The sequence below is a fragment of the Lepidochelys olivacea genome (genome assembly GCF_965140295.1).
Source record: "Lepidochelys olivacea isolate rLepOli2 genome assembly, chromosome: 2".
In the NCBI taxonomy this organism is placed as follows: Eukaryota; Metazoa; Chordata; order Testudines; family Cheloniidae; genus Lepidochelys; species Lepidochelys olivacea.
This window is the reverse complement of record NC_140412.1, coordinates 106,593,988-106,609,557: the sequence shown is the minus strand read 5'-3', so window position 1 is coordinate 106,609,557 and position 15,570 is coordinate 106,593,988. Positions and strand designations below refer to the sequence as shown.

General features: G+C 41.1%; 1 protein-coding gene and 1 long non-coding RNA gene across 4 annotated transcripts in view; one reads left to right on the top strand and one right to left on the bottom strand.

Moving 5' to 3' along the window:
* Positions 1-15,570, bottom strand: part of RIPOR2 (RHO family interacting cell polarization regulator 2) — a 176,970-nt gene that overhangs the window by 43,642 nt on the left and 117,758 nt on the right. For all 3 annotated transcript variants that reach the window (XM_084619307.1, XM_084619308.1, XM_084619309.1), the window contains exons 2-5: positions 2,676-2,802; positions 1,388-1,543; positions 606-684; positions 31-54 (exon numbers count right to left, since the gene is read on the bottom strand). In XM_084619307.1, the coding sequence (XP_084475433.1) occupies positions 31-54; positions 606-684; positions 1,388-1,543; positions 2,676-2,776 (360 nt within the window). In that variant the 5' untranslated portion in view covers positions 2,777-2,802. The remainder of the gene's footprint in view (positions 1-30; positions 55-605; positions 685-1,387; positions 1,544-2,675; positions 2,803-15,570) is intronic.
* The window catches only part of LOC311515863, a 79,541-nt gene that overhangs the window by 16,803 nt on the left and 47,168 nt on the right, over positions 1-15,570 (top strand). The gene's annotated exons all lie outside the window — the stretch shown is intronic.

Here is a 15,570-nt window from a genome sequence, read left to right as displayed (position 1 = left end):
GCAGCACCACTGCCCCAGAGGGTAACGTACCTTGTCTAGATCATACAGCACTCCCTGCAATAAAGAAAGGGAGATGATGATTAGCTTTCAGAGTAGCAGCCGTGTTAGTCTGTATTCGCAAAAAGAAAAGGAGGACTTGTGGCACCTTACTGACTAACCAATTTATTTGCTTGTGTGTCATACCGTTTCATTGAATGATACACTCCCCCAGTGCCCTATTATGTTTAAATAGCTGAAATATCAAACAGGATCCTGGGTGGGAGCTCACCTAGGGTGGTCCACTGTCCCTTAGTACAAGGGATGTCCCTTACTTTTTCATCTCTGTACAACAAGTTCAGGAGTTGCTGAATGCGGCAAAAACCAACAAGAAATACCCCTGCCGAATGTAGGCGAGTACTGTTTATTATTATTAGTGATGATGATGATAGTGGGAGGAGGGGTAGGGTGGGGGTGCTAAGAAAACAGTACTTTTGAAATACAATGTTGACAGCCCTAGAAGAACTGCTTTCCTTTAAAACTCCCTTGTCCCCCCTTTTCCTCCGATACCTTGATCTGTGCAAGTAGCATAGAACACTTTATCATTTGAATCGTCGGATAACACATACCAGCCGGGAGTTTCTTTTCATGTCTTTTAACTGAGTAGTTAACTTATCCAGCTCTGTCTGGTGAACTTCCAGATACTCGCTGTAAAGATAAACCAGAAAGGGAATCATGAACTCCGCTACACTTCAGTACATAGGGTGCTGATTGCTGACCTCTGTGAAAGGAATATTTGTGTAACAAATAGTTATTCTCATCACATACTGGCTTAAACAAGTACAACATGTTTATACTGACCTGACTGTCATAAAAACTCTCCATATTTCCCTAGTGCTTTGCATGTGCAACTCTCTCATGCTTCACACCAACTAAACAAGCAATAGGAACATTTCTTTAGCTCTTGAGTAACAGGTTAACGCTTTCAAGTACATTTCACAGCTAGGTTTTGGGAGAACTAAGCTGCTGTTTAGTTTGTGGGTTGCCTCTGTCCAATCACTGTCCTTGTGCCTATCTAACAAAGGCATTACTATGTTCTGTGATGTTATCTTGTATCACATTGTGTGGTGTGACTCTCCAATGTGATGGGAGGTAAATTTGAAGCAACAGTCTAGGGGTGAAATCCGGGCCCTATTGAAGTCAATGGGAGTTATGCCCTTGACTTGAATAGAGCCAGGATTTCGCCAAGTGTGTTTTTGTTTCCTGTGAACAAGTGGGTTTAACACAGGAGAGCAGAAGTCAGCAGTTGGATTTATCCTACCATGACCGAGGCTCCCCACTCCCATGACCCATTGCTTCCACTCTAAAGTAGTAAAGAAAGCTTCAGACATCCAGTGATAAATTCTCTTACTCCAATCCATTCTTTAAGGCCCTATAGACCTCTTCCATCCTTTTAGGCTGGGGCTCTTTGGAGGCAGTGCTGTTCTTATGCCCCAAATTGTGCGTTTTCTTCACCTTTGCTTGGGGCTTCTTAAGTGCAGAGGAATTTTCAACAAACGAGTTACACCTGCAAAATGGACATGAAAGGAAAACACTATCAATCACAATGATCTTAAAGGACTGTTGCCTGATGTTATCTCTTTTGGCAAAAGTAATCTTCTTATAGTAGTGCCTGCTGGAGGACTGTTTGTTTACAGGTTAAGCAGTATTGTGCTCAGGCTATCAGCATCTGATGTTCCAGTTGCTGAGACTTGAATGCCATTCTGGTAAACAATAGCCTGAGGCTTGCCCATGGCAGACAGCTCTATACATCTTATACTGGGTCTGTCCCATCCAGCAATGCTAGGGAATCATAGAGCCCCGGGACTGCAAGGGACCTCGAGAGCTTCTAGTCCAGTCCCCTGCAGCAATGCCTAAGCTACACCCAGTTGGTGAGAACAAAGGCAATTTTTAATCATGCAAAACCTATATGCTACTAAATAGCACTGTCTTGATGTTTGCATGCACAGCACAACTGTGCTCTTATCTCAGCCACAGCCTCTAGGCACTATTGCATTGCAAATGAATAGTAATTTTACTATATTTATATGAATCACACACTCTCGTGTGGCTTCTCAAAAGTCCCACTGAATTCTTGTTTCTTCTTGTTCCCTGCTTCACTGAAAGCTTAAAAAAATCACAGGATTTAATCAAGTTATCAGTAATTTACATCTACACATAAGCGAGCTTCCCAGCCTGGGTCAACAGACTCAGCTAAATTAGTGGGTCTTGCACTATCGCCCTAAATAACAGCTGCATAGACAGCCTTTTGAAGTGGTGGTGGCTGGGGTTCCGAAGCCTGGGGAGGGAGTGGATTTCAGGCAGTTCTGAACATTTTACAGGTTGAAAAGATCATATAACTGTATAATTTAATGGACTAAAATCTATATGCCAGCAAAATTCCTCTGAGATTGAGGCCCGAGGGTGAACCGTATATTCATAAAAACAAAGCCCAATAGATTCCCGGCAGTGAAGAGACAGGGTGTCTTCCTTCTTTATTCTCCATGCAAGACAGCTGAGTCGCAGGGAGAACAAACAGACAGTCTGAACTGCAGCACCCAGATTCAACTCGGGGGACAGAAACCAAAAACCTTCCCGTCTCCAATGCGAGTTTCAATTCTTGATCTGAAAGCTTCCCCCCCCCCAAAGATGGTACTTGCCTGGATCGTCTTTCTTGAAGACCGCTGAAGCCAGCGAAGGATTGACTTCTAATAATCCCATTGGGACCACCTGGGGAGAATGAATGTGATCCTACTGACATGATTTCCGGGAGCCTGGAAGATATTCCTGCAAGATAACAGAACAAAGATTAGTGACAGTGGTAAAATACAGACAGGTTGAAGACAGAGACGACTCTGCATTCATCAGAAGTGATAAAGGGTAAATGAATCCCACAAGGTGAATAGAGTCATGAGATGATTAGATGTTTACAAGCCTGACTCTTTACTTCATAGTCTGTTTATACTGACAGCTCAGTTTTCAGAATAATAACAGGAATGTCTGCAAAGGCATTTTCTCTGTTTAATTCTCATGGAAAATACAAGGAATGGTCAGAGTCTTGCAGTTGATTTGTTCACGTTACTAAGAACTAAACTCTACCAATTTGCACATCTTCCGTGAATTCCAGGATAACATCTATAAGAGCAGCTTTCTTGAAAGAATTACATTCTAGATGTAAAAACACAGGCTACAGAGAAAAATGTAGTCCATTAGTTTCAGCACAGGACTGGAAGCCAGAATCTTCTGAAACCTAATCCTAATTCTGACACAGGCTACCCCTGTGGCCTTGGACTAGTCATTTAAACGCTCTGCCTCAGTCTTCCCATCTGTGAAATGGGAATACATAGTTACCTACTTCATAGGAATTACTATGTGTTGAGAGCTCTGAAGAGTAAAACGGCTAGGTATTATTACAAAGACAATGATGAGGGTTCATTGAAAAATATATGTAGTCCTAAACCTGTTCTCTTAGCTTTCCTTATCTCAGTAACGGTTAGCGTCTTATTGCAGAGAGAGAGAGAGAGAGAGAGATAATGTGGGTGTATTGCAGGAACTCTGGGAAGGGAAGGGAATTATCTGTGTGGTGATAGAGAGGAAAAAGTGCAATTCATCAGACCGTCTCTTCTATCTTCTGTGGCAAGAATGTTGTCTATCCCATTCAGCATCCTCAGTGAAATGAACTGGAGATTTCAGTTAATTTCCTAGTAGTTTATTTATTTATTTTTTTAAAATGTGGACACCTGTCTAACACAACTGACTCTTTGGCAACCTCAGCAGAGAGGTAGGGGCTGAATGGGCAGTCAGGGAGACTGGATGACCCTCATAACCTTAGGGTTGCCAAACAACCCTGAAGCACCAAGGCAGGGCATTGTGGCTCAGACTACATTGTTGTTGCTGTCTGGTGGAAAGAGGATGACTCCTTGGGCTGATAATCTAGGGTCTTTCACAAGCATTAAATGAATTTACTAAAAATAGGCACTGGAACTATGTAGTAGCTTTATCCTTACTGCCTTTCAGATGCACTAGCTGAAGAGAGTTAATTCTATTTTTGAAATGTCACAGGCAGCCCAGTTATATTTTGATTAGTAACTTTTAAATGGCCAAATACTCTAAGATTTCATTAATCACCACTGGAGGCTTTGCCTTCTCTGATACAATTTCAGAGGGAATTCTATTTCGCAAGAAGAGGTGCTTTTACAAGGAGCTTTGTGAAGCTCTGCCAAAAGTATTTCTAACCCCAGGAGTGTTGTCACTATTACTAACCTGAAGATTTCTGTGTGATGCAGCCAGCATTGATCTTTGTGATTCAAAAGCCAGAACTGATTGGATTCTCATGGTTACAGTCAATCCAGAGTAGACATGATCTCGGTTTTGTGATATGCTGGCCTTGTAGTTGCATCAGGCTGTGACCATCTTTCATCTTTAACATAACTACTAGATCTTTGTTAAAGAGCCTTAAGAAGCTCCATTAATATCTTAATGAACTCTATGTGCCTTATTTTTTTGTAAGCAGGAACCGAAAGTGTCTGTCTTGAAATGGACTAAATGTACTCTGTAATACACAGTATGCTCCTTAAATATACAGAATGCGTATTAGGTTTTATACTGGTTATAGCTCATTAGCCAAATCTTCAGATTGTGCAGGGCATATGTGAAAAGGAATGAATAGTCTTTTAGTGTAATATTTTAGGAATACGAAACTTGCAAAACTTTGTGCCACGCCCCTTCTCACAGGGCTTCCACAGATGCCTTCTGTACATCTGTGTCTGTGCCATAACTGCATGAAATCTTATATCATGCCTTTTCGTTAGTCCTGTAATGCTTTATTATTAAGCAGAGCAGTAACTATTAATAAGAATAAAATTTTGATCTAATTTACGTAATGGCATAAATTTCCTCTACGTATTACTGGAGATACTCCAGCTTGACATCAGATTAACTGAGACCAGAATCAGGCCCTACATTAGGATCCAATCCTTCAAGACAATGGGCACCTCCTGTACTGTGCCAAGTTTCTCAGCTTCCACTTGATGATGCTTAGTACCTGGCAGGAGCCACTCAGCACCTTACAGGATCAAACTCTTATATATGAATACAGTACAGAGTCTAAACATTCATTAGAGTCTGAGTCAAGTAGTTCAAACCCAGCTGAGAAACAAGAGACACATAATGGGGAACAATCTGATTACAGTACTTTCAGGTACCATGCTGCAAGTTTAAGATGTTCTCTCTATTTTCTCAAATGACTTTAAAACGGTTAATCTGTGCACTGCATGCGGCAATTTGTATTGCTTTAAAAACAGATTCAAATCAGTAATAATTGTTCAGTGTTTTCCTGATTTGACATGATGATTAGTGCATCCCAGACAGACTCTAGAGATGGTGTGAAGGTAAAAGCTAAACAGCTCTGACAGTCAGCTGGGTTCAACTACAGTAACATTTATACAGATCATCAAATATTCCTCAAGAAAAAAGCAGAACAAAACCAAACTAAGTTTGGTATTAGTCATGAGGCCTTGGGCTATATCTGATGAGGTACTGCAAATTCAAAACTCTAGTCAAAATGCTAACAATTATCTATTCCATCAGGTCCCTATTAGTGACAAAAGAGTAAAAACCTTAGTGTGACAATGTGTTGATTTAATAAATATTTATGAGTCTAAACTAAAATATTTCCTGAGTGTTTGTGTATGATAGATACACACACAAATATTTTCAGTTGTCATCAGTAAAAAGGAAATCAAAGATCATTTTTAAAAGGGAATGTTCCACCTAACTTTTCTTTTGTTAAAAATATTTTGACCAACTTTACTCTTCATGTTTTGTGCCGATTTATTAGCTGTGAATCTACTCGTGAAATCCGCATGAAGTGTGGAACAAATACAATTGATGTTTACATTAAGACCTGTCTACATCTACTTTTGCTTTGTCTTTGTATGAAATGGAAAAAATCCAATTCGCCTCTCAGATCCGGCAGTTAGAAAGAAAACATCTTTTTATTTTTGAACTGAGCAAATTAAAAATGGGAGTATAAAACATAGACCACCACCACCACCATAATGTCCTTAATTGAGTCACTTTTCAGAATAAAATAGCATTTTATGATGAGTCTCTTAGTATAGGTTGAAAATATACCAGTCATTTGGGAGGATACTCCAATTTTATAATGTGATTATGCCTGTATTTTAGAAGAAAAAAAAAATTCCTCTCTGCAGCAGAGCTTCCAAAACAGCCCATGAGCTGGGACTTTTTTCCCCTTCTCAATGACAGCAGATAGCAGGAAACTGCAGATAATTGACAGTGTCTCTGTCCCTGGGGAAATAAAAGCTCCATCTCTCCTTTCATTATAGAAACAGTGGTGAAACAGCTGGGTTTAAGCTAATTAGAAGGGAAGGTATTGGAGGGAATAGTCCTTCTACAGAAGGACTCATTTTCAACCAGTGAGAGTGTGTTTTCTATAATGCCAGAATATTTGATAACCAGTGTTTACTTAGACCTGAGCTAAGTGAGTGGTAAATATACTCACAAACATGTTTGCTAAATCTGACTGATGATACAGTACTGGCTGTATACTTGTACCCTTTTTTGTTTGTTTTTCCCATGAACAATTTAGCTAACTGCATTTTGTTCACCTACATTTTTGGGGAGGACCTATTGTGGGGATACATGTGCAAGTCAGCTTATAAACAGGCAAATAACTATCTTGGCACTGGGAAGGTTCCCCCAGCCACCTGATATATCCTGACTTCCTGTGTTTTGGAGTTAGAATAATCGAGGCAGAAAGACCATAAACAGGACAGTGAGAAAACCAGTGATTTTCAAACAGACTATGTCAATACAAATAAGTGATCATTTAGTAGCAGCAGCGAGTAGGACAAGTTAAAAGAGACAGGGGGGCTCAGACAGCAGCAAACTCCCTTGCCTGGAGATACATGATCCAGCCCCAGAATTTAGAGCAAGGTGTCTAAACTGAGGCCAGATATGGAGGCAGGTGGAATCTGCACCCAGGACCAATGACAGTATAGAACCATCTTTACACAAGGCACAGGGCCATGTGTGTGGTTCTGCAAACAAATGGGCAACTACTGATGCCAACCTTTCTGAAGCTGCAACAGGAACCCTGTCCATCATCAGGAAAAGTCAGGGCTAGCAGTAGCAGTTCCAGCCAGGAAGGCACACCAACAAGCACAACAATTATTTGGTGTGAACATAAGAGAAAACTATACGTAGATAGTATATCTATACGTAGATAGAACGATACGGCTTGTATCTTTTTCTCTGACGCAGCTGAGGAGGAGCTCGGCTATTCTTAAATCTGAGGTTCACACAAATAGCCAAATACACTACTCCTGTGCAAGGAAGACAGAAGGGTCCTAAGGGGATGCTGACATCTAATGAAGTCATAACTGAGGGTAGAATTTAGCCCTGTGAGTTTATATTGCATACTAGACCCTATTCAAGTCTCGCTGAAATCAGTGGGCATCTTCCCATTAATTTCAATGGCAGTTGGACAAGGCTGATACTGTGCTTTCCACGGCTGAAGTGATTTGTGTATTTGAAATCTTGGCTATTCACCAAGGATTCTTTTGGACTCTGGCTCTTTTGGGATAATTGACTTATTTGTAGTGGATCCATAAGCACCTCGCAGCTTTATGTCAATGGAAAGTTTACTTGTCACTTTGTGAAAGAGATGATCATTTTAACTATTTGTGACATTGCTTGTTAGTCCACGGTTACTTCAATAGGAGCATAAAGGGGCACACACCGGTGCAGCCTAGTGGTCAGGCAGGGGTTGGCAGTTTGTCTCCCTCTCTGACATCACCCCCCTTTCCAGTTATAGTTCTATCTTGTGGGGTCTGTCCCTTCTTTGGTGGCTCAGCCCATTCCAGTCCCGGTCTTTTGGCATATATTCCAATCACAGAGAAGTCTTTCAGCACCCTCACAAGCTTCAGGGCTTCCACTTTAGTTCACCTTAGAAGTTGAGGTCTGGGCCTTTGAACGTTCATGGTCTTCCCCAGCTGGATTCTCCACTGAGATAAAGGCTTCTATTGTTGTCCCTTCTGTGGGAGTTGGTCGGGGAGTCTACACCCACGCTTTCCACTGGGCTCCAATCCGGGGTGCAATGGTTGACAGCTAAATTCTGCACCTTGGGGTGCTAAGCAGCTGCTTCTCGGTATCCCTTTCTACCCAAGTACCCTTTCCCCGCCACAGTAAATTAAAGAACCACAAATAAAGTTTCTGACTTTCACAATCAGTCACCAATCTCTCCTTTTCAGGCTTTATCAGGACTCTGTTGCCAGGTGTCAGGCAATGAGAGCTCCTGGGCAGTACTTCCCAAAGCTCAGAGCAGAGATCTACCCCCTTCTACCACCTGCTTCCTTCTGAGCTGCTGTGCTTCCCTTTTTAAATGCCACCTCCAGCATGTGTTGGCTTTACAGGTGCAGTAGTGCAGGGCCACCTGGGCCCAGAGTTGCTCCTTAACCCCTTGTTCTCCACGGTGGGGTTTGTATGCCTTATCACAAGGGATTGAAAAGCCGCAGTCACTTCCAGACTTCTCTTGTAAGCAAATATTGTGTGCCAAGAGCCTTATCGTAGTAAAATAAATGAATAGACACATGAAACTCCCATGGCTGTAACTTCCTTGCAAAAAGAAATTTTATATATAAAAGGGGAGTGGGGGAGGAAGATACCATTAGAAAGGAAAACTAACACCAATCGCTTTCTTTAAACATATAGTTATTGCAACCAAAACTAGAGACGGTTCATTGGCGCAGCACTGGAGCGGCGGTTTGCCTCCAATGCCTTGTGGTAGGTGTTTCTGCAGCTCCTTCACTTTGACCCTGCACGGCAGTGTGTCATGTTCATGGTCCCTTTCTGTCGTGCATCATGAAATCTGTCCATAGGTATCATAATTCCTACGGCTGGAGCGCAGTTGGGACTGGACAGCTTCCTCTCCCCAAATGCTGATGAGGTCCAGCAGCTCAGCATTGCTCCAAGCGGGGGATCACCTGGTGCGTGGAGCAGGCCTGGCCACGGGGAAAGATGCGCTGAGACCACTGCATGCGTCCCTGAGCAAACAGGAAGGGGACATTCAAAATTCCCAAGGAATTTAAGGGGTGAGGCTCACAGTTGGTCATCTGAGGGTAGGGCAGTAGAGTTCAAACCGATGACCAGAGAGGCAAGAACAGGCATTGTGGGACACCTCCCGGAGGCCAATCACAGCGCTGTAATCGACCAGGGTGTCTACACTGGCACTGTGGTATTGTAGCCCCGGCGCAGAAAGCTCTACGCCTGTTGTCAGGCTGTTTTTTTTTTACAGCTCTGCAACTGTACAGTTTCTGCGCAGTAAAGTGGCTTGGCAGTGTGTACCCCTCGGGAGTTACACTGCAGAAATCTGCTTTACTGCGCAGAAACTTGCCAGTGTAGACAAGGCCTGAGAATGGTCTTCCAGCCACTTGTGCATCCACCTTCTAGTTGGTTCATCTAGGCTATATTTCTCTAGTTTGTTTATGAGAAGGCCATATGAGACTGTATCAAAAGCCTTACTGAAGTTGAGATATGACATCTATTGCTTCCCTCCTATCCACAAAGCTTATTACCCTGTCAAAGAAGGATATTAGGTTGGTTTGACATGATTTGCTCTTGACAAATCCATGCTGACTATTTCTTCAAAGGTGCTTATGCATTGATGGTTTGATAATTTGCTCCATTATCCTTTTCAGATACTGAAGTTAAACCGAGTGGTCTATAATTCCCTGGGTTGTCCTTATTCCATTTTTTATATAGGTACTATATTTGCCCTTTTCCAGCCCTCAGGTTTCTCTTCTGTCTTCTCCACGAGTTCTCAAATATAAATTGCTAATGGCTCAAAGATCTTTTCAGCCCATCCCTTAAGTATTCTAGGATGTGTTTCATCAGGCCCTACTGACTTGAAGACATCTAGCTTGTCTAAGTAATTCTTAACTTGTTTTTTCTTCATTTTACCCTTTGATCCTACCCCATTTACATTGATGTTCACTATGTTAATTGTCCAATCACTGCTAATTTTTTTGGTGAAAACTGAAACAAAAAAGGCATTTAACACTTTGGTCATTGCTGAGTTTTCTGTTATTGCCTTTCCCTCCTCATTTAGTAATGGCCTACTCTCTCTCTGGTCTTCCTCTTGATTCTCATATATTTGTCAAATGCTTTTTCGTAACCGTTCATATCCCAGTTTAATCCCATTTTGTGGCTTGGTCTTTCTAAATTTGTCCCTACATGCTTGTGTTGCTTTTTTATATTCATCCTTTGTAATTTGACCTAATTCCACTTGTATGACTCTTTTTTGAGTTTCAGGTCATTGCAGAGCTCCTAGTTAAGCCAGCATGGCCTTTTACCATACTTCCTGTCTTTTCTTCACATCGGTTTAGTTTGCTCTTGTGCCCTTAATAATGTCTCCTTGAAAAACCGCCAACTCTCCTGAACAATTTTTTCCCCTTAGACTTGCTTCCCACAGGATCTTACCTACCAATCCAGAGTTTGCTAAAGTCTGCCATCTTCAAGTCTGGCGTCTTTATTCTGTTTTATCCCTTAGAATCATGAACGCTATCATTTCATGATCACTTTCTCCCAAACTGCCTTCTACCTTCAGATTCTCAACAAATTCCTCGCTGTTTGTCAGAATCAAATCCAGAATAGCCTCTCCCCTAGTTGTTTTCTCCACCGTCTGTAATAAAAAGCTGTCTCTAATGCATTCCAAAAACTTGTTGGATAATCTGTGCCTTGCTGTATTATTTTTCCAACAGATGTCTGGGTAGTTGAAATCCTGCACCACCACCACCAAGTCGTGTTTTGGATGATTTTGTTAACTGTTTTAAAAAAACAAACAAACAAATCCTCATCCACCTCTTCTTCCTAGTTAAGTGGTCTATAGTAGAACCCTACCATGACATCACCCATGTTTTTTTACCCCTTTCATCCTTACCCAGAGACTTTCAACAGGTCTGCTTCCCACTTTTGTCTGCTCAACCTCAGTGCATGTGTATACATCTTTGATAGGCAAGGCAACACCTCCTCCCTTTTTCCCCTGCTTTTCCTTCCTGAACAAGCTGTTCCTCCCTTCTATACCAATATTCCAGTCATGTGAATGATCCCAGCAAGTTTTTGTGATGCCAATTATGTCATAATTACAATTATTCACTAGTATTTCTAGTTCTTCCTGTTTATTCCCCCTACTTCTTGCATTATAACATAAGAATGGCCATACAGATATCTAAGATGTTTGTTAGATTTCCCTTCCATGTTCCCTGTTGTCTATTCTTTGTCCATGCTGTGATGTCCTATGTTCCCCCAGATTCCAACCCTTCACCCAGGTCTCCATGCTTTGGATTTACCTATGGGATTTTGTCTCCTGCCCCTGTCGAACCTAGTTTAAGAATAGGAGCACACTTTATTCTATTCCACATAGGTTTTTATGCTACACTCATTACTGTAGTATCTGAGTGCCTTCCAGAAGTGCATTAAGCAAAATGACTAACATCAGTCACACGTTGTTTGTTCTTTCATCCTCCCCCTAGAGGGGGAAGTGTGTGTAGTGGTGTGTCTTGTTGAGATAGATTCTTTTTAAATATACATGTTGCAATGTGTTTATATTGCAGAAGGCAAGGTCAAATACATGTGCCTTGCACTTGGAGTGGAAGGTGTTAAGGTTTGTGATGGTCCTTGTGATTGGGTTGCTGTTCTCTTCTGCTGGGTAACAGGCACGTGAGCACCATCTAATGAACCATACTTGGCTACCAGAACAAAATCATTTGCACTTGTTCCATCCGAATCAAAAGCAATGAGATATTCCTAAATAACTGCAGATATATATTAAGCAGCATGCATCCCAGGACAATATCTACTGGTGCATGGCTGGTATGAGCTGTGAGATAAAGTTAACTTGAGTATATCGAAAAAAACAGCTTGGTGAGCTCGTATGGTTTCAGCAATATTGCTGTGGAAAACCAACATTATAGAGATTGAACTTTAAATGAGAGAGCTCATTCCTTCTGACTGTTGCTGCTGGATCACGACTGGGGGTGAAGGAGGTTGTTGCTGCCTCCAACAACAGTAGGTGTTTGAAGGAAGGCTGCTAGAAACCTCCTCCCATTTCCAGCAGAAACAAAATTGCTAGGCTAATTTGTGTCAGACAGCTCTGCCTTTCCTTACTGACATATGGAACATCATCTCAGAGAGACCTTTATTCAGCATCCGGGGGGTTCTGAGTCTCATTTCTTGTTCCACTGAAAATATTAGTATTGGGGGTAATTTATCTGAAGTCTTGTGTCCCTTTTCAGTTTAAACAGTCTCCATGTCAAACGTGTTTTTACAATGATGCATTTTATTGTATACATTTTAAAAACTAGTTTTGGTGGACTCCTGTTTTTCAGACTAAACATCAGAGGAGAAGTCCTTAGAGAATTCACCTTAAATATTTGCACACGAAGCCCAAATAAGTGAAAACTTTCATTTTAATAACCCAAGTTAATAGCAACATGGTAAAGTAATTTGGGTTTAAAAATATAGGGGGGTCTGATTCTTTCACTCACTAGTTTTATGCTGATGTAATTTCACTGACAGCAGTAGAACTAGGTCAGACTTATGCCAGTATGAGAGCAGAACCGGTGCTAGGATTTTAACCTGACAATATCCCCTTCAAATTTTGATAAAATATACCTTTGGGGCTAAAACCGGCTTGCCTTGCTAACATGCAACTCCGACTGATGTCAAGCAAGACAAGCAGTATTTGTCCCCGTTTTTGTGTAGTACCATAATTAACTCCTTCCCTGCGGTTCCCTCCATTGTTTTATTCACTCCTTTTCTTGGAGTGCTTAATACGTGCCTGCTTTCTTGGGCATCGTAGCAGAAACTGTCCTTTCCCCGGCTTGCTTTGCCGTCAGAGAAATATGGGCAGCTTTTTTCCCCCCCGTGTGTTCCTTAACCTTGGTTTAATGCACACAAAACAGAGTTATTTGGCTGTAACTAGGCAAGGAAAAATGATTTTCTGTAGGTACTAAGTGGCTCCCACAGGACAAATGGGTTCAGAGTACCTGCCCTCTTTCTTATTTGTTGCCTCTACATTTGTTTTAAATGGACATCTGGACTCAGAGTATGAAATGCAGTCACTGATGTGTCTGATTCTGTTCCATTACACCAGCATAAATACAGGGTAATCCCACTGGATTTATACGGATGTAAACAAGCAAAATTTGGTCCATTGTGGCTATAGGAGTGTAACTGAGAGAGCAGAACGTGGCATCTGATTGGATTGGATTTTCATCTTCTTTTGTTTTGTTTTTAAATTAAATAAATTTGTACAAATTTGCTGAATTCTTTTGTTAGTTCAGTTTATTATAATTATCTTTCATATGCGATCGAGTTTTCTTAGATGTAATTGAATAATGATTTCTACGTATATCTTAAATGAGGCTGTATTGATCACTGATTGATCTTTGTCAGTTACAGAATCTGTAAAGTGCTTTTTAAAATGTGAGGAAAAAAATCTTCTACTCTAAGCGCCAGTGTTAGGTAGGTAGGTAGATAGATAGACTAATGCTAATAAAGAACAAACCTAAAAACCATGCCAAGAACTACTAATTTGGGCTCAAATTCCACCCATCACTGAATCCACAAAGACTACTCACGTAGGCGCAGAATGATGACTTTAATAGTGTTGCACTGTAACAAACAGGGCAGAATTTGTTCCAGTATCTGAGGGGCCAAATTAATGAAAGGTTCTTGAAGGAATTACCTGACTCACCCCACAAACAAGCACTCTACAACTGGATGCATTATATGGAATTTCACCGTCAGCTCACCAGACAACAGGGACCGATGGTTGGATCGACTGTCATACATTCTATATGCCTAGAAAAGATCTGTTCTATATCAGGTTGCAAATGCTGGCATCACTGATGATCCTAGTGAATAAATAGTTGGTGCAGGTAATGTTCTTTACTGATCAAAAGTATCAAGCAATAGACAGAAGGGTTAATTATGGAAACAATTGGCCAATCCGCTCTGAAGTAGGTGTGACTCCAAGGGAAGTCTGCATCCATAGTGGTGATAAACAGTAACTGTAAATTACATATCAAGCATTAAATGGTAACATAGAGCAACTTTCACAGATTTTGCATTCAGTGGCTGTATAAAACGAAGGTGTAATTTACACACGGAGGGAATAAAAGGGAAGATGTTGACAGGAAGAGCAAGCTAACAAGAGGCAGATTTAAGATAAAGTGGTCCGTGGGAGCGCAGCTTTGTAATTCCTGCCTCTTGGTGGTAGTTCTGCTGTAACCCTCGTTCATCGGTGTCAGAGGCAGTGGACTGATATGGGGTTAACATGACCACACTTTTTTGAGCGTGAGAAAGTAATCGGAGCTAGCTAGATGCAGAATGGCCAAGCTACTACTGTAGTGCTCTGGTGGTAGAAACTTATTTGTCCTCTCCTATCCAGAATAAACAAACTGCATTTGTACTCAGTATCCATTTCAGCAATGTCTGAGTAGAGAAATTAAACAGGTTCATCACCAAGCAGAGCATAAAATATCATTTTCAAGGCCTTTCAGTCAGTACAAAAATGATAAAGACTCTTAATGGCTACTCTGTAAAAAGTAAATGATGAGAGATTAATTAAAAAGCATCAACCATTTAATATAGTAATTCTGTTTCACTCAGTGAAGTAATGATATGTTACTCATTACTTTGTTGTTAAAGGCACACTGTCAAGTGTGTTAAGACAACATATTGTACTTAACTCCTTTACGGTGCTTTTCATTGGTAGGTCTAAAAGCACTTCACAATCTTCAGTGAAGCATTATTATTGCTGTTTTTCAGATGGGAAACTGAGACCCAGAGAGGCTAAATGACTTACCCCAGGTCACACAGGAAGTCAGTGATGGAACAGGGAACTGAACCCAGGGCTCCCAAGTCCTAGGCGGCTAGTGCCATAACTACTGGATCAGCCTTCCTTCATAACATACCCTATAGCTATTTATTCTTGTACCAAATATGAATATTACAACAACATATTTAATTTGATCTTTCCAACACTTAACAAATGTGCCCATTGCAATAGCACCTACATAAAAACACACCGGAGCTGGGTGTTATTTAGTTCCATAGCACCTATATGTTGCTTTATTCATCTTTAGGCTACAGGATAAGTGCCGAAGAAACTTTATCTATAGCATGTAATCATGCAGTTAAACATTGTATTATAATAATATACATGCATGGTGGGGAGGAGGTCAGGTTGTGTGTTCAAATTTAACTTTTTCACTTCTTGGCTTCTGAGAATTTAAATCAATAACCTGAATGTTACATTAGAGGAGTTTTTGTGTTTTAGTACAGATATATAAGACGTTAGGATTTGTCTTTAAAATCCCATTGGTGGTTATTAGTCACATGGCCAACTTTATTTTAACTGTTAAACCCTGAAACATGTAGGAGGCAGTAGCGTAATAATGACCTCAACACCAGGGGTGAAAGTAACATTAACCACTTACTGGTGCGGGGCCTCAGGCAGAAGGTGCG